General features: G+C 41.7%; 3 protein-coding genes across 6 annotated transcripts in view; 1 reads left to right on the forward strand and 2 right to left on the reverse strand.

Moving 5' to 3' along the window:
- The window catches only part of LOC311145847 (tRNA (adenine(58)-N(1))-methyltransferase catalytic subunit TRMT61A-like), a 19,355-nt gene extending 15,680 nt beyond the window's left edge, over positions 1-3,675 (reverse strand). The window contains exons 1-2 of one of the 2 annotated variants that reach the window (XM_084182183.1): positions 3,598-3,675; positions 2,352-2,714 (exon numbers count right to left, since the gene is read on the reverse strand). In XM_084182183.1, the coding sequence (XP_084038309.1) occupies positions 2,352-2,682 (331 nt within the window). In that variant the 5' untranslated portion in view covers positions 2,683-2,714; positions 3,598-3,675. Of the gene's footprint in view, positions 1-2,351; positions 2,756-3,597 lie in introns of both variants that reach the window. The other variant, XM_084182182.1, reaches the window with a different exon arrangement.
- Positions 3,105-16,089, forward strand: LOC311145846 (creatine kinase, testis isozyme-like). 3 transcript variants are annotated; one of them, XM_084182179.1, is made up of 8 exons: positions 3,105-3,157; positions 12,506-12,693; positions 12,842-12,996; positions 13,138-13,270; positions 14,628-14,799; positions 15,098-15,221; positions 15,390-15,579; positions 15,766-16,089. In XM_084182179.1, exons 1-8 carry the CDS (start codon positions 3,135-3,137, stop codon positions 15,942-15,944), a joined length of 1,164 nt encoding a protein of 387 aa, XP_084038305.1. In that variant the 5' UTR covers positions 3,105-3,134; the 3' UTR covers positions 15,945-16,089. The 3 variants fall into 3 exon arrangements, with proteins under 3 accessions (XP_084038305.1, XP_084038306.1, XP_084038307.1); XM_084182180.1 differs by lacking the exons at positions 3,105-3,157; positions 12,506-12,693 and adding exons at positions 11,060-11,160; positions 11,812-12,013; XM_084182181.1 differs by lacking the exons at positions 3,105-3,157; positions 12,506-12,693 and adding an exon at positions 11,060-11,160.
- Positions 16,090-16,159: 70 nt separating this feature from the next.
- LOC311145844 (MAP/microtubule affinity-regulating kinase 3-like) overlaps positions 16,160-19,299 on the reverse strand; it is a 45,211-nt gene continuing 42,071 nt past the window's right edge. The window contains exon 17 of the mRNA XM_084182177.1: positions 16,160-16,904. Coding sequence (XP_084038303.1) covers positions 16,559-16,904 — 346 coding nt within the window. The 3' untranslated portion in view covers positions 16,160-16,558. The remainder of the gene's footprint in view (positions 16,905-19,299) is intronic.

Genomic DNA, 19,299 nt, shown 5'->3' on the forward strand with positions numbered 1-19,299 from the left:
TAGCTGCAATGACTCCAACCAAATGACTCCAACCAGTGTTTAGTTTTTGCCAGGCATAATGGGACCCATCTCGTCCAAAAAGTTGACTCAAGTTTGCCAAAAAGCACCTGGATGATCATCAAGACTCTTGGAAGAACGTTCTATGGACAGATGATTAAAAAGTATAACTTTTTGGACGACATGGTTCCAGTAATGCCTGCCGAAAACCAACTCTGCATTCCACAGTAAGAACATCATACCAAAGGTCAAGCATGGTGGTGGTGGTGTGATGGTTTGGGGATGCTTTGCTGCCTCAGGACCTGGACGACTTGCCTTAATAGAAGGAACCATGAATTCTGCTCTGTATCAGAGAATTCTACAGAAGAATGTCAGACCATCCGTCTGTGAGCTGAAGCGTAGCTGGGTCATGCAGCAAGACAATGATCCAAAACACACAATCAAGTCTACATGAAAATTGCTAAAAAGCAACAAATTGGAAGTTTTGGAATGGCCTAGTCAAAGTCTAGACCTAATCCCAATTGAGATGTTGTGGCAGGACTTGAAACGAGCAGTTCATGCTTGAAAACCCACACGTCACTGAGTTAAAGCAGTTCTGCATGGAAGAGTGGTTCAAAATTCCTCCACAGCGACGTGACAGACTGATCAACAACTACAGGAAGCATTTGGTTGGCGTCATTGCAGCTAAAGGTGGCACAACCAGTTATTGAGTGTAAGGGGGCAATTACTTTTTCACACAGGGGAATTGGGTTTTGCATAACTTTGTTTATGAAATAAATATGTAATTGTTGTGTTATTTGTTCACTTATGTTCCCTTTTTCTAATATTAGGTTTTGGTTGAAGATCTGATTACATTCAGTATCACAAATATGCAAAAGTAGAGAAAATTAGAAAGGGGGAAAATACTTTTTCATAGAACTGTAAGTCACCCCTGATATTAGTAAGTGCTTATCGGCAGATAGGCTCATTGTCGTCATCCAGTGTTCATGTATTAGCAAGTAATTAAGTAGATTCAACATCTAATCAGTTGCTAAGTTTCCATGGTCTTATCAGTCATTTTGATCAACATTTAGGAAAGACCAGACATCCAATAAGTGTTTATTTTCTACAGTGAAACAAGGTTTCAGTGCCAAAACACACCATGAAATCTAATGAGGAGAGGGGAGGTGGTCCTCATGACAGGCTGGTACGTTGGGGGTCTTTCGTCACTCAATTAGGCTACATTGTCTTACACCAGTTCAAAACCAACCAACAAAAATGACTCCGCATGCAATGGTGCATTGTACTGCTGCCTCAGCATTTTGACCCGACTGTATGTTTTGGAGCCGGCACTTTTTCAAAGCAGTGTAAAGACCCACATGAAGAGGCTGAGAAACGTGACAATACTGCAGGACATGTTGCGGCTCCCCATTATGCCAGGGAGGGCGGGCGGGGGCTGATCAAGTAGTTTGTTCATTGATACGCCGTCTGGGAGTCGGCACACGTTTACCGGTGTTCCATCAATAACCTGCCGACTGGGAAGGAACAGCACAGCAGTAAAGCATGATGAAGCACTGCGGCAAGAATAGCCGTCTGCCTCCAGGCACTCCTAGCCAGGCACGTACACATAGCCAAGGCTGCATCAGCCATCCATTAGCCACCCACCCACACACAATCACTTTACTTTTAAATGAATTCAACTGGTGGACACTCCTTCCTGGAGGAGATTTTTAGATGGTACTACTGTGGCGTTCCATCTCACGTCTAGTTCAGATCATTCTCATAACTGACCACTTAACTGAATTGGTTAATAAAGAAAGTTGAAGTAGGATTTGACACCTGTGGGCACCCTAAGTCTAAGAAATGGGATGTAAAACTCCACAACATGGATTTCCCTCAGCTCTTAATTTAAAAGGGAGAGCATCATCGTAACAGGCCTCAAGGTAAATATGTGATGGTGTGACCCACTGAAAACAGACAGCAACGGCTTTCTCCAAAACGTGATAATCATGACAACTTGGCATGCGTCACCAAAAGTATGATGTTGCCCCCTCCACTTCCCTCGGCTCTTGAGTGGGAGCTTTCGCTAACTGGCTCCTCTGTTACAAGAATCATTGGTGTCACATTTAGCCTTTTGTTGTTGAGTGTGTGGTTTCCCACTAGTCTATAACACATTCCTCCTCCAGGTCTTCTCTCTGTTTGTGACCCTCTCCTACAGGGACATGAAACATGCAATCCATACTGTATGCGTGTGTCATTTGCTAAGCAGTTATTCAGTGAAATGGGTGACGTTCAGGAAAGTTTCAAATGATTCATGTCCTCAGACAAAGCAGCTTACACAAAGTTGGAAAAACAGCGGTTTTTGTCACTCTCACCTGATTCACAGACGACAGAGGCAGGCTTGAGCTCCAGCATCATAGTAATGTTGGCAATGTCTGTTGTGTAGAGTATCTGGGTGCGGTGGGGCAGGTTGAGGGTCCACAGCTCAGGGGTGGGGTGCAGCACATAGACCCAGCCGCCTTTGCCGCAGGTGACCTTTGTGCCAAAGCGCTGGCCTATCAGGTCCTTGGAGTGGCGGATGACTCCATAGCGTGTTTGTGTTTGGGAACCCTGCTGCACCTTGACTGGCATCATTGAGTCATGACCCAGGAAGATAATGGCAACATCACCCTCCTGGATAAACTCTGAATACTCTACAAAACTCATGGCTGGTCTTCTCTGACTTCTATCACTGGGGTCTACAAGGGGGAACCAAAGTAAAGAGTTCCAGATGTTATCACTGCAAAGACAATAAGTCAAAAAGAGTGGAAACTAGTGAACATTTCCCCCATGACAAACAGAACATTCTTTTCACAAATGCATAAAAATACAAGTTTGCTAAAAGTATTGGGCGACATAGCTGCGATAAGCTAAAATCAGGTCTGCCTCTTCTTTGTAAGTTGAAAATGTAGTTAGGTGGTCTGAACATCAAAATACCTCCAACATGGCTTTGTTTATTTGCATACTCATTCGAATACTTGCACGTGCGAGTCGTATATTTTGTTTTTAAAACAAGTATATAATTTAATTATAAACTGCCGCTGTTTATTTTCGAAGAATAACAGTGGAGAAACTTTACTTCAGTTATCAGACTGCCCCCACCTAAAACAGCCACAACCATGGCGGACCATATGGAGAAAATGTAAGTGAAAAACTGTGGACGTTCATTTTTAAAATACATAACTAGCTAAAATAGTAGTTAGGAAATTAACAATCTAGTTAGGTTGCTAAATTACTAGCTAACGCTATCTAGCCAGCTAACCAACTGACGTTAACGCGTTAGCTAGCTTGGTTCGACAACAAAAAATAGAATCTTGCTTTTCCAAGTCCACTATTCGGCAACTTCACTGTGCAAAACGTATCTCAATGTTATTTTTTATTTTATTTGTAGTTAGCTAACGTTAGCTAGGTAACGTTAGGCAACGAACAGTCACGGCGACGAACGCGTTAGCAAATTTTGACCCGCCACAAATGTAGCTGCTTGGAACTAACTACAGCACTGTATAAAACCGAAGTAAAGCTGATATTCGAAGTGATTTCTATGTTGAGAGGTTAATGATTGGGACGTGTTAGCTAACTTACTTGCTGTTCACATGCTCCTGCAGATCTTACATGTGGATTTGTTAGAGAGCACCGAGACTGACCAGACGAGGCTTCTGTTCACAAACATTTACAGTATTCGCTTTCGCAGTAATCATGAATCGTGCAATGAATGAGGCAGTTCAGATTGTATGTAAATCTGTGAAAAGGCGCAAATGCGGTGCTTTTTAGATGCTCTTCAACAGCTGAGCTGTGCAGGCTCAAGTTGATGACGTAGGGGATTTCGTAAAAAGGCAGAACAAGCAATTAACTGGAAATCATAATTGACCGAAATGAGTGGCTACACTGACACTGACAAGCTGAGATCAATCTGGTCTTGAATTCAAACAAACAATAGCCCAGGCCAATGAAGCAACACACAGATAGTACAATTTAGGAGGCAATATATATATATATATATATATATATATATATATATATATATATATATATATACACAGTGCATTTGGAAAGTATTCAGACCCCTTGACATTTTCCACATTTTGTTACGTTACAGCCTTATTCTAAAATGGATTAAATAAAAAATGTGCCCTCATCAATCTACACACAATAACCCATAATGAAAAAGCGAAAACAGGTTTTTAGAAATGTTTAGAAATGTATTAAAAATAAAAAACAGAAATACATTATTTACATAGGTATTCAGACCCTTTGCTATGAGACTCAAAATTGAGCTCAGGTGCATCCTGTTTCCATTGATCATCCTTGAGATGTTTCTACAACTTGATTGGAGTCCACCTGTGGTAAATTCAATTGATTGGACATGATTTGGAAAGGCACAAACCTGTTTAAGGTATAATATATTCCCACAGTTGACAGTGCGTGTCAGAGCAAGAACCAAGCCATCAGGTCGAAGGAATTGTCCGTAGAGCTCAGAGACAGGATGTGTCGATGCACAGATCTGGGGAAGGGTACCAAAAAATGTCTGCAGCATTGAAGGTCCCCTCCATCATTCTTCGATGAAAGAAGTTTGGAACCACCAAGACTCTTCCTAGAGCTGGCTGCCCTGCCAAACTTAGCAATCGGGGGAGAAGGGCCTTGGTCAGGGAGGTGACCAATAACCTGATGGTCACTCTGACAGAGCTCCAGAGTTCCTCTGTGGAGATGGGAAAACCTTCCAGAAAGACAGCCATCTCTGCAGCACTCCACCAATCAGGCCTTTTTGGTAGTGGCCAAATGGAAGCCACTCCTCAGTAAAAGGCACATGACAGCCCACTTGGAGTTTGCCAAAAGGCACCTAAAGGACTCTCAGACCATGAGAAACAAGATTCTCTGGTCTGATGAAACTAAGATTGAACTATTTGGCCTGAATGCCAAGCGTCACATCTGGAGGAAACCTGGCACCATCCCTACGGTGAAGCATGGTGGTGGCAGCATCATGCTATGTGGACGTTTTTCAGCGGCAGGGACTGGGAGACTAGTCAGGATCGAGGGAAAGATGAACTGAGCAAAGTACAGAGAGATCGTTGATGAAAACCTGTTCCAGAGCGCTCAGGACCGCCGACTGGGGCGAAGGTTCACCTTCCAACAGGACAACGACCCTAAGTACACAGCCATGCCAACGCAGGAGTGGCTTCGGGACAAGTCTCTGAATGTCCTTGAGTGGCCCTGCCAGAGACCGAACTTGAACCCGATCCAACATCTCTGGATAAACCTGAAAATAGCTGTGCAGTGACGCTCCCCATCCAACCTGACAGAGCTTAAGAGGATCTGCAGAGAAGAATGGGAGAAACTCCCCAAATACAGGTGTGCCCAGCTTGTAGTGTCATACCCAAAAAGACTCAAGGCTGTAATCGCTGCCAAAGGTGCTTCAACAAAGTACTGAGTAAAGGGTCTGAATACTAAATATGATATTTCAGTTTATTTTTTTCTCCAAAAATGTCTAAAAACCAGTTTTTCCGTTGTCATTATGGGGTATTGTGTGTAGATTGATGAGGGAAAACAACTATTTAATCAATTTTAGAATAAGGCTGTAACGTAACAAAATGTAGAAAAAGTAAAGGGGTCTGAATACTTTCCGAATGCACTGTGTGTGTGTGTGTGTGTGTGTGTGTGTATGTATATATATATATATATAATCACCAGTCAAAAGTTTGGAAACACACTTTTTTCTTTATTTTTACATTGTAGAATAATAGTGAAGACATCAAAACTATGAAATAACACATATGGAATCATGTAGTAACCAAAAAAGTGTTAAACAAATCAAAATATATTTTATATCTTCAAATAGCCACCCTTTGCCTTGATGACAGCTTTGCACATTCTTGGCATTCTCTCAACCAGCTTCATGAGGTAGTCACCTGGAATGCATTTCAATTAACAGGTGTGCCTTCTTAAAAGTTAATTTGTGGAATTTCCTTCTTTCTTAATGCGTTTGAGCCAATCAGTTTGGGCTTAGTGGGACTATCATTTGTTTTTCAACAGGACAATGACCCAACACACCGCCAGGCAGAGTGAAGGAAATGCAGCCAACAAGTGCTAAGCATATGTGGGAACTCCTTCAAGACTGTTGGAAAAGTTCCCACATATGCTTAGCACTTGGCTGCTTTTCCTTCAGTCTGCGGTCCAACTCATTCCAAACCATCTCAATTGGGTTGAGGTCGGGTGATTGTGGAGGCCAGGTCGTCTGATGCAGCACTCCATCACTCTCCTTGGTCAAATAGCTTACGCAGCCTGGAGGTGTGTTTTTGGTCATTGTCCTGTTGAAAAACAAATGATAGTCCCACTAAGCACAAACCAGATGGGATGGCGTATCGCTGCAGAATGCTGTGGTAGCCATGCTGGTTAAGTGTGCCTTGAATTCTAAATAAATCCCTGACAGTGTCACCAGCAAAGCACCCCCACACCATCACACCTCCTCCACCATGCTTCACGGTGGGAACCACACATGCAGAGATCATCCGTTCACCTACTCTGCGTCTCACAAAGACACGGAGGTTGGAACCAAAAATCTCATTTGGACTCATCAGACCAAAGGACAGATTTCCACCGGTCTAATGTCCATTGCTCGTGTTTCTTGGACCAAGCAAGTCTCTTCTTCTTATTGGTGTCCTTTAGTAGTGGTTTCTTTGCAGCAATTCGACCATGAAGGCCTGATTCACGCAGTCTCCTCTGAACAGTTGATGTTGAGATGTGTCTGTTACTTGAACTCTGTAAAGCATTTATTTGGGCTGCAATCTGAGGTGCAGTTAACTCTAATTAACTTATCCTCTGCAGCAGAGGTAACTCTGGGTCTTCCTTTCCTGTGGTGGTCCTCATGAGAGCCAGTTTTATCATAGTGCTTGATGTTTTTTGCGACTGCACTTGAAGAAACTTTCAAAATTCTTAAAACTTTCTGGATTGACTGAACTTGTCTTAAAGTAATGATGGACTGTAATTTATCTTTGCTTATTTGAGCTGTTCTTGCCATAATATGGACTTGGTCTTTTACCAAATATGGCTATCTTCTGTATACCACCCCTACCTTGTCACAACACAACTGATTGGCTCAAACGCATTAAGAAGGAAAGAAATTCCACAAATTAACTTTTAAGAAGGCACACCTGTTAATTGAAATGCTTTCCATGTGACTACCTCATGAAGCTGGTTGAGAGAATGCCAAGATTGTGCAAAGCTGTCATCAAGGCAAAGGGTGGCTACTTTGAAGAATCTCAAATATAACATACAGTTGAAGTCGGAAGCTTACATACACTTAGGTTGGAGTCATTAAAACTTGTTTTTCAACCACTCCACACATTTCTTGTTAACAAACTATAGTTTTGGCAAGTTGGTTAGGACATCTACTTTGTGCATGACACAAGTAATTTTTCCAACAATTGTTTACAGACAGATTATTTCACTTATAATTCACTGTATCACAATTTCAGTGGGTCAGAAGTTTACATACAGTAAGTTGACTGTGCCTTTAAACAGCTTGGAAAATTCCAGAAAATGATGTCATTGCTTTAGAAGCTTCTGATAGGAAGCTGGAGGAAACAGGTACAAAAGTATCTATATCCACAGTAAAACAAGTCCTATATCGACATAACCTGAAAGGCCGCTCAGCAAGGAAGAAGCCACTGCTCCAATACCGCCATAAAAAAGCCAGACTACGGTTTGCAACTGCACATGGGGACAAAGATCATACTTTTTGGAGAAATGTCCTCTGGTCAGATGACCCAAAAATAGAACTGTTTGGCCATAATGACCATCGTTATGTTTGGAGGAAAAAGTGGGTGCCTTGCAAGCCGAAGAACACCATCCAAACCGTGAAGGTCGGGGGTGGCAGCATTATGCTGTGGGGGTGCTTTGCTGCAGGAGGGACTGGTGCACTTCACAAAATAGATGGCATCATGAGGAAGGAAAATTATGTGGATATATTGAAGCAACATCTCAAGACATCAGTCAGGAAGTTAATGCTTGGTCGCAAATAGGTCTTCCAAATGGACAATGACCTCAAGCATACTTCCAAAGTTGTGGCAAAATGGCTTAAGGACAACAAAGTCAAGGTATTGGAGTGGCCATCACAAAGCCCTGACCTCAATCCTATAGAACATTTGTGGGCAGAACTGAAAAAGCGTGTGCGAGCAAGGTGGCCTACAAACCTGACTCAGTTACAACTTATTGTGGGAAGCTTATGGAAGGCTACCCAAAACGTTTCACCCAAGTTAAACAATTTAAAGGCAATGCTACCAAATACTAATTGAGTGTATGTAAACTTCTGACCCACTGGGAATGTGATGAAAGAAATAAGAGCTGAAATAAATCATTCTCGCTACTATTATTCGGACATTTCACATTCTTAAAATAAAGTGTGAATTAAATTTTTACTAGGATTAAATGTCAGGAATTGTGAAAAACTGAGATTAAATGTATTTGGCTAAATTGTATGTAAACTTCCGACTTCAACTGTATATTTTGATTTATTTAACACTTTTCTGGTTACTACATGATTCCATATGTGTTATTTCATAGTTTTGATGTCTTCACTATTATTCTACAATGTAGAAAATAGTAATAATAAAGAAAAACCCTGGAATGAGTAGATGTGTCCAAACTTTTGACTGGTACTGTATATATTTCCTATATTATTATTTTTGCTGTCTCTTGGGCCCTTCAGCCCCGGTAAGCCCCTGCATTACGCCGGCCCTGGGCAGTGCCATTGAGGGCTTCCACCATGCTTAAGTAGTCAACTGGGTGGGGATTCCTATGGGTTGTAGCCTCAATGGCACTGACCATGCTGTCACAGATGCTATAATGGCACAGATATAAAGATGAGTCCTCTATTTATCTCTATGGTTAAAAATCACATTTTTCACACTGTTATATCATATGTATAACCATTAAAAGGTCCAATGCAGCCATTTTTATCTCAATATTAAATAATTTCTGGATAACAATTAAGTACTTTACTGTGATTGTTTTCAATTAAAATGGTCAAAAAGACGTGGAAAAAATTGCTTCTTAGCAAAGAGCAATTTCTCAAGCAAGACTTTCGCTAGGACTGTCTGGGAGTGGTCTGAGTGGGAGGGGCTAGCTGTTATTGGCAGAGATAATTTACCGCCTGGTGACGTCATCTCACCAAAACAGGCTGAAATTTCAGGCAGTCTTTTCAAACGGCTCTTACAATAAAAGTGCATTATCATAATTTTCACAATTTCACAGTATTATTCCAACCTCATAGTGTGGAAATGTATATTTAAAACACAGGAAAATCAAGTTTTTTACTGCACTGGGCCTTTAAACCTCTTAGATGTAAAGTACCCTGTTTTGGGGACCTGCGTGGTTCTGGTACCGGTTCCGACCGACATTTTCGCTTATAAATCATTATGTGGACACCATAGATTGAGCAGTAGCCCTGATTCTCATGGACACAGGAGTATGTCTCTTCTGCCTGTATGAAGCAGGATGTGAAATCTGACACCACTTGAAGCTGGGATGTCCCTCCTACAATTTCATTCACTCTTCCGACTGTCCATCAACTCCTGGCTGAACCCTATGTCACAGCCACCAACAACGCATATGGCTGGAATCCTTACATCATAATGTAACATTCAGAGATCGATTTATAGCCAGTAATCTAAAATAATTCACAGATTTTAAACAAAAAACACTTGCTGTTTGTCAGAGATGGACAAGATTAATATGAGATGAAAGGCAAGTTCCTAACTAGTTCAGAATGCCAAGCTAGAGCTCTGTGAGATGTTCACAGTGATGGGGGCAGACGTTTTGATCAAGAGAGACCTTTAGAAAATATGCTAATTTTCTTTAACACTAAATATACAAACATGTATTTTACAGTTATAAGGAAGGTGAAATCTTATACTTAGTCATTTTATAAATTGATTATACTATATTTAGAAAAAAATATAATTCGTTTCAAGCCTTATTCATACAGTTTTGTTGAATAGGACATACATAATATTTGTACTGGGTACCCGAGTTTGTGTCCTCAAAAGTGACCACACCTCAGCAATTTATAACTATTTATTACCAGAAAGGTGAGATTTTAACCTTTCTTGGAGTATGCAAATTACTTTTTGGGATTAAGCAGATTACTTTTTTGATTACATTTAGTTACATTTAAGAGGTTTTATGAGAAAAGTGTAAAGGCCAAGGTAAGGGAACATCTAAAAACTGCTATCTGGTATAGTAGGTATTAGATAGAACTTCCTGGCCCCACCCACCTGTGGGTAAAACAACCTGCGGTTACCTAGGTTACTAAATTGGCTCACAGCAAAAACGTTCAAATGCAATTTCCTTGTTGTCTGCTTGTTTTAATCAATTACAAAACTACATTTAAGAAAAGTACAACATGTCTAAATACTGCTTTTCAACATTGCTTGCTCCCTAGAATTCTCACTACTTAGATAAACATAATATTGTAGGGCTTCCCTCATGCCCCTTTTCTTGACAGTGCTAGCAGCCATGTGAGTGAGTGCTAGCTAGTTACCAACATGACTTGAAAGCTACAAGTAGTGAGTGGAGTTACAAACGGACTATACTAAACAAGTTAAATGTCTTACCTGTGATGAAACGTTTCCCACATGCATAGCTAGCTAAGTGTAGCCCACTTGTACACCTGGTCCCCACATTTCCCACTCTTCCACACCAAATAGCCTGAAATCACATCCCAATGTGGGAGCATTGTGAATGGTAGGTCGGGATTTTTTTCCTGGTTACATGTACATTGAACAACACAGCAGCTTTTCGTCATGTTTTGTTATTTCTGTATAACAATAAAACGACTATGAAGCTGGCTCTTTTACAATGGGGGTCAATTGGAAAGAATGTTGGTTTTCCTCAATTTGTGGGCGTGGTCGAGAGGAATTCCTTATTATTAGGTGAATATCGACTTGGAGTATAGCCTAGTAGAAGACCAATAGAATGAATCGACTACAAATACTGACCAATGGGAGCCGAGTTCGCCTACTATAAAGCACCATCTCCAAGATCATTTTCTACTGGAGAACCAAATAACGTTGGTGATTGTGCGGCACGGGCAGAAAAATAGGGATCTTTGTGTCTTCCCCCAGTAGTAGTAGTGACCAGCCTCGGCAGCAGGTAGGACCACTATTTCTACTCGCTCGTCGATGACATTCGATGATCAGAATGGCCTCAGTCGTTTTAACCCCAAATCAGCACATTAGTGACTCATGAGCAAATACTTGGTTTTTAGCAGAGGCTATATTTAAAAGGATATCATCCATATTTCGGGGAAATGTCGATAACAATAGACAACGCAAACAATTGTAATATTATCTGTAGCCCTGATTGAGCAGGAGACCTCGTTATGTTGATAATCTTGCTCTAGTCTAGTGTGCCGCACCTGTTACTATCTCGCATAGCCTACCCTACCTTATTGTTCTGAGTGATTTGGATTTCGAACAGATCACACGCAAAATACCTCTCCAGACTAGAGCTCTATAAAATAGTTATTTGGATTGGAATGACGCTGCTGCGCAATCTTTGGCATTTGACTTGCATTCCATCACTCCGCCTCTAGAGTAAAGGGATCAGTTTAATTTTATAAACTTTCTGTCGACATTTTCCTCTAGCCTATATAATCGGCTGATCGTCGTTCAGTGCGATCGCTTACTGCGCATATTGAGCCATGCAGTCGCATAGGAAAAACCAAGTATTTGACAGTTATGTTGTACACATTTTTCCTAGCTCACATTCACCAGTTTTTCCTCCACTCCGTGTTGCGTCCAGGGATCAGCCATGCCTTTCGGAAACACCCACAACTTGCTAAAGATGAAGTACGCTTCTAGTGAGGAGTACCCAGATCTCAGCCAGCACAATAATCATATGGCCAAGGTCTTGACTCCTGCCATCTACGAGCGTCTAAGGAGCAAACAAACGCCCAGTGGATTTACATTGGATGATGTCATTCAAACCGGGATTGATAACCCAGGTAAAGACCCATGCAGCTTTCAACCATCAAGCCATGTGTTCTGCCTCTTAAAAGTGCGTTTAATGAGGACATCCAGTGTTACAGCTATGGAAGCGCTCATGCCCTTTTGTTCTGCACAGTGACCTTGTCGATGGGTTCTATAACCCTATAAGTTTGTAATTAAGAGGAAGAAAGATGCGTGTATTCCATTGGTCTGCATCCGTACCAAACGCTCAAAGCACAATGGTTCAACGATTTGTTTCAGATAACCTTTTAAATTCTGCTGGGAATAAAGCTTGTTGGTCAAGCATACCATAAGAACTTATCAATACGGAAACTATCATAGATTGTCACTGCAATAAGTGACAATCTGGTGACTCCATATGAACTAAAATAGTATAGCCCAACCCTTTTTGAGGGGAACTGAGATGCTGAGTAGATAGTCCAAACGCATTTTTAAGCATAGCAGGTGGCTTCCCCTTACCTTGTAGAATGTGTTTTGTTATTGTTCAGCAATGATAAAATGGCAAAACTGACCATCAAGAGGCTGTCAGCTGAGGAGGAGTTCCCTGACCTAAGCCAGCACAACAACCACATGGCCAAGGTCTTAACCCAGGACATGTACACCAAACTCAGAGACCGTGCCACCCCCAACGGCTTCACCATAGATGGTGTCATTCAGACGGGGATTGATAATCCTGGTAAAATGAACACATCCTGAGTCTGTCGACCCCACCTTTTGGAGTTTGAAATGCTAAGCACTATTTATTGAGGTTGTCAATGTGTTTCTGTCATGCTCTACAATTTGTCTCCTAATTGACTCCGCTGTTTTGTTTTTCCCCATTCCAGGCCATCCCTTCATCATGACTGTGGGATGTGTGGCTGGAGATGAGGAGACATACGAGGTCTTCAAGGAGCTGCTGGACCCCATCATCGAGGACAGACATGGAGGATACAAGCCTACAGACAAGCACAAGACTGACCTCAACCCAGACAACTTGAAGGTACTGCCATCTAAATGGGTACCTGGTTGACTGTGGTCTGAGACACATTTTCAACTGTGTACCCTGCAGGAAAGTAGACCAGTGTTGGCAAGTTACAGGTAACGCTAGGTTAACTTGGGTGTCTTTTAATTTTTTTTACAGGGTGGAGATGACCTGGACCCCAACTACGTCATTAGCTCTCGTGTCCGAACAGGCAGGAGCATCCGCGGGTTCTGCCTGCCCCCACACTGCAGCCGTGGAGAGCGACGGGGTGTTGAGAAAATGTCAGTCGAAGGTACTTACCTCAACCCACCCCAAAAATGTATCAAGATGAACTGAACTTATTTTTCTAAATGCTTTTTTTTACCCCATAAATTGCAAAGATGGGAGTGTAGAAACAATGTTTTGAGGGGCTGGGATGGTGCGTTTCATACATGGTAGAATTTTAGACAGATTAACTAGAAGGGTGTTTGAACAGTGGGGTGCAGCAGAGCTTGGCCATCCAGTACTGCAGGAGGGTCTGGGGCTCTGAGTGGATGCCAGCCTAGAATGATGCTTGTTTCCTGTTGCAACATTTCTGTGTAGAGGGTCCCCTCTAGTGGTGAACTATGTTAATTTATTGGTCTGTTACTGACAGGAAAGGATTGCTACAGATCAGGGGTATTCATAGACCAGGGGTATTTATTTCAAAAACATATTTGTACACTTTTTATGTGTTTTTTTCCGCTGATCCCATTGAGGTAGTGCGTATGTATATGGGGGAAATATGTTTTATTTCAATGTTTTTATTAATATCGCTAGCAACAGACTAGACACACTTTCTTCTTTCTAATGATGTCAACTTTATTTCTCAACTCCTAATATTGAGCAAATTACACTCACTGGAGTGTCTGACATAGGCTTTGAAAAAAAGCACAAGTGAGTACATGGCTAACCTTTGTTTAAACAGCTGCTATTAGCGAACATGTTTGGAGTAGAGCTGGCACAATTCTCATATAATATTTATTTTAGGAGAATGGGGGGGGTGTTCAACTTTATATTCAAGTGTGGATATATTGTTTACCTAATTCATTTCCAAAAGTTCTAATTTGTCAAACATTTGTTTTTGAGAAAGGAGTGTCACCAAAGCGGTGTTGTATTCATTAGTAAGGTCTTTATGACGCATACAAGCTCAAAACACTTTACAACAAAAATTTGAATTATTACAATGTCTGGTCATTTGCACGACAATTAATCGTTACCCAAAATTCCATAATCTTCACAGCCCTAGTTGGAGTTACCTTTTCTAGCTAATGTTGGTTGACACTACTTCCAATTATAATGTGGGGATGTCAAAATAATGAAACTATCTACCAAATCTATTCATTGTAAAATGTTGATTACTTGTCCTTTCCATTATCATTCACCAGATGACAAGACGGGGGGGGGGGAAACACATTTTGCTAACATGATCTGGACCCCTGCTTTAGACTGGAGATCACTGTCTGGACATATTTAGATACATTGAATTGATCCTTTCTTCCTTGTGTTAATTTCTGGTTGTAACATGATAACCAGACTGAAAGCCACGTAATGAAGACTGCACATTCACTCATCCAGTAACCTCGGACAGGGCCAATGTATCCGACACATCTGATTTTGTTCCTCTGCAGCTCTGGACTCCCTGTCCGGTGACCTGAAGGGGAAGTACTATGCCCTGAAGAACATGACAGATGCTGAGCAGCAGCAGCTGATTGATGACCACTTCCTGTTTGACAAGCCTGTGTCTCCTCTGCTGCTGGCCTCTGGCATGGCCCGGGACTGGCCCGATGGCAGGGGTATCTGGTGAGAGGACAGGGATTTTTCATTCTCACACTACTTGGTTTCCTCAAAGGTATTACAATTTTGGTTTAGTTTTAACGCACCAAAGTCATTCTTACTTTCTACCCTCTCAACCTTACTTTATTCAAGTAAATGACTGCGGGAAGGGATAGGAAATTCTCAGTTACCCTCTAACTAGGTGTATCTTAATCTCTGCTAAGTCAGAGGGAAAATGTTCATAACAGTTTATACGCTGGTGGTGGCTTATGCCACCATCCATGACCTTGACAGATTAGAATAAATAAAATGTTCTATGGTCAAGGCACAACGATACCAAGACCTTCCTGGTCTGGGTCAATGAGGAGGACCACCTGCGTGTCATCTCCATGCAGAAGGGTGGCAACATGAAGGAGGTGTTCAACCGTTTCTGCGCTGGCCTCACAAAGGTGAGGGAATATCTGAGGAATATCACAAGATTTTGAGAATGAAATGTGGATAATTTGCTGTTGCCATATTAAAAATGCTCTGTGTAAAAACATGCTGGAAATGATCAATCAATGGTGTTTTGTATTCCTTTCCTTGTTAAAATTGGACCTAATCTATTTTTTCCTCAGATTGAAACCCTGTTCAAAGATAAGGGCACTTCATTCATGTGGAATGAGCACCTGGGCTACGTTCTCACCTGCCCATCCAACCTGGGCACAGGGCTACGTGCTGGAGTCCACGTCAAGATCCCCAACATGAGCAAGCATGCCAAATTTGAGGAAGTGCTCAAGAGGCTAAGACTCCAGAAACGTGGAACCGGTAAAAAAAAATTGTCACAGAACCAGATACCTACGTTTGTTTTCTGTTGCTCAGGGTAACTTACAAGCACATTAAGGCTGTAGCATGACCAACACTGGCAATAGTTCTAGCATTAAAGCTGGAATTTCTCTGAAAGGACTATTGTAGCTGTGAAGTCCATCTTCTGATGTTGTGCCTCCATTCCAGGTGGCGTGGACACCGCAGCTGTGGGTGGCACCTTCGACATCTCCAACGCAGACCGCCTGGGCTTCTCTGAGGTGGCGCTGGTGCAAATGGTTGTGGATGGTGTTAAGCTGCTGGTTGAGATGGAGAAGAAGCTGGAGAAGGGCCAGTCTATCGACGACCTCATGCCTGCCCAGAAGTGAAAACTCTTGATTGCCTCCCCATTGTCATCTGAATGAATGTGTGACATTATCCTGGAATGCACTCTGTAATAAAGAGCACTTACTCTCTCATACAAGGTCCTCTTTCAATGTGAGTGGATCTGAAAATAAAAACTGTTTCAATCCATGTGTTTCTATTTCTATCCCATTTGAGGTGAAGTTGCACATTCTCATTTAGAATGACAATATACCATGAGTCAAGTTGACATTTATTTATTGACACTGGTGATCTTACCTAATGAGCATTTACATAAATTCCATCTAATTTCAAACAATATATAAAAGAGTATAACAACGTAACTGTCTTGAAAGTAAGATACATTATTTACACTGAAAACAAGGCTAAATTTAATGAAATAAATAATTCAAAACAAATGCTCTTTGTCCATCTTCACAGCATGACAAACTATATTCAATTTGTTATGGCCAAACATGACCAGATTATATACTGTAGCTATTAGTAATTCAGTGATTATTGCCAAAAGTGTTCCTCTATCATTCAATTCATACTGTATTTTGTTAAAAAATTATTGGAAACTGCTACTTTAATGATTGTACAGCTTAAATACTTTCTAGATATAGTTTTGCCCTTTTGTTCATAGCTTTAACTCGTTGGCGACTTTGGAAGCAATGTTTTTAAAAGTGATGGATGAGCCTGATATCCTCTTGAATCTCACGCCATTGAGGGAGAGGCGGGGCAGCTTGCACACCTCCATCTCCCATTGGACAAGGTTCTCAGCATGTCCATCGCCATGGACACAGAGCAGCAGGAAACACTCTTGCTGTTCATAGTCGCAGTTGTTGGCGTTGAGCACCTTGCGTATCTCCTCCATGATGTCGCAAGGTTCCATGGAGCTGGTGGTCCTCATACTCCAAGTGAATCTGAGGGAGCGGGGTTTACTGTCTTTATTTTCCCCTTTCTGATCCCCAGGTACATGGCGACTGATAAGAGGGCGATAAAGAGAAAAAAGTTGAATTCACTAAAGCTGTGCATTTTCCCCTAGGTTTAGTCATGTTCATAGCTGTGTATGACAGTATTTACTTCAATCTGTTTTAAAGGGTATCATGAATAGACAATAATGCAAGGTGTTGATCAAAGCGTCAATTAGCAAAGCAGGCAGTAAACGGATGGTCATGCAGCACACTAGGAGGGGCACAACACTCTGAGGAAACCACAATTAACTGAAATAACCACACCCTACGTCACATACAGAGACCACATCTATGGGGAAAAGGTGAGGGAGGTGTAGACCCTATGGATAGACAGATGGGACTACTGGTTGACTGACAGAATTAATGGAGAACAGAGCTGGGAGTGAAGTGACATCAAGCCTGTCATCACAGGAATATCAGGTTGAGAAAGCAACAACATACACCTCACCTTGAGCCCTCAAATCTCCCGTTTCTCTCAAACTCGGTTGAGACTCTAACAGTTGAGGGAGCAGAGCAAGTTTAGGAGAAAAGAGAAAAAACACAAATGTGGACTTCTAAAGAGAGTATTTTGTCATTTCAAGGAAGACAGAGAACACTGTACTGTGAATATACATTGAGAGATATATAACATACAGTGAGCTCCAAAAGTACTGGGACAGTGACACATTTTTGTTTTTTTGGCTCTGTACTCCAGCACTTTGGATTTGAAATGATACAATGACTACTTTAATTTGAAGGTATTTTCATCCATATCGGGTGAACCGTTTAGAAATTACAGTCTCTCTCTCTCTCTCTCTCTCTCTCTCTCTCTCTCTCTCTCTCTCTCTCTCTCTCTCTCTCTCTCTCTCTCTCTCTCTCTCTCTCTCTCTCTCTCTCTCTCTCTCTCTCTCTCTCTCTCTCTCTCTCTCTCTCTCTCTCTCTCTCTCTCTCTCTCTCTCTCTCTCTCTCTCTCTCTCTCTCTCTCTCTCTCTCTCTCTCTCATTTTAGAGTCACTTTTATTGTAAATAAGAATAGAATATGTTTCTAAACACTTCTACATTAATGTGGATGCAACCATGATTACGGTTAATTCAGCATGAATCGTGAATAATGTGTGAGAAAGTTAAAGACGCACAAATATCATACTCCCAAGACATGCTAACCTCTCACCATTACAATAACAGGGGAGGTTAGCATTTTTTTTTTTTGGGGGGTGTATGATATTTGTGCGTCTAACTTTCTCACTCATCATTATTCATGATTCATTTAGGATTATCGGTAATCATGGTAGCATCCACATTAATGTAGAAGTGTTTAGAAACAAGAAAGCCACCGCCAAATAACTATAACCTCATTATGGAAGTGTTGACGTGAAACCTGTGCAGAATCAATGGAAAAAGAGACTTTGAACTGGTCACACTGATCAGTCTCGCTGGTGTTCACACTTACTTGCTTCTTTAGCACAAAATAAAAACGAGAGCAAACTAACCAAAAGTGCTTCAACAGACCACATAGAGCAAGGGGATACAGGAATGGAAATGTGTTGAGTGATGGTATGACAGCTTGGGTAAGTTTGTTGACATGAAGAGATTCACTCAAACACGACAAAAACAAAACCATACAGTGGAACTACAGTCCACACACCCACACATCTAATACACACATTGTGTATTAGGGTCAGTGCATGCAGACTGGGGCTGTTGTGGGAGATCTCATGCAGTCTTTCTCGAGGTTGACAGATAGCAGGACAGAGGTCCTCTAGATGTCCTCTAACATGTCCTATGTTTCTTCCCTCTATGTGACACTGGATATGTTTAGAGAAGAGGGGGTTGGTTTGAAAGACAATTAGGCAAGCAGTCACAGGGCCATTGTAGACAGGGACTGCATACCAGGTCCACAGACCCTAATGAGTTTTGGGCTGCAGACATGCAAACTAGCTTTGAAATGAGTCTACAAGAGGGTATTTGAAATGAGTCTACAAGAGGGTAAAGGAAGTTAGATTCCTGGAGGGTCTTAGTTAGCGGTCAAGATAGCAGCCTCTAGCCAAGGGGATGAGGGACCAGAAAAGTACTGAGACTGTATCTGGGACAGGGAGAGGGGCTGGGAGTGTGTCACATTCACATACTGGAGAGAAGGGAATGTGACCATGTGACCATGTTGCGGTGTGCATACAAGTTTGTTCTCTCCACACAGAACTCTGACATACAGAGTTGAGCCTAACTCTTGTGGGGACATAAGGGTTGAAATGATCCCTTACTCTAGGTCTCCATCTGCAACTTCTTACTACTCTCTATATCTTCCGCTCCTGAATCTGGAAGAAAATATGGATTCTGAAAAAAAGCGTGTATTTTTTTACGGATACATGAAAAGAGAGTAAGAAAAAATGACATGATCACAGGCCAATAATGCCAGGATGACAAGGAGG

This window comes from Coregonus lavaretus, assembly GCF_964263955.1.
Source record: "Coregonus lavaretus genome assembly, chromosome: 18".
Classification (NCBI taxonomy): domain Eukaryota; kingdom Metazoa; phylum Chordata; class Actinopteri; order Salmoniformes; family Salmonidae; genus Coregonus; species Coregonus lavaretus.

Excerpts from the sequence above, each read along its gene's own strand:
- LOC311145846 (XM_084182179.1), top strand. The coding sequence starts at position 3,135 with ATGGCGGACCATATGGAGAAAAT. Across the intron at positions 12,997-13,137 it reads TCAACCCAGACAACTTGAAG|GGTGGAGATGACCTGGACCC; the intron begins GTACTGCCATCT and ends TTTTTTTTACAG. Across the intron at positions 14,800-15,097 it reads CCCGATGGCAGGGGTATCTG|GCACAACGATACCAAGACCT; the intron begins GTGAGAGGACAG and ends TCTATGGTCAAG.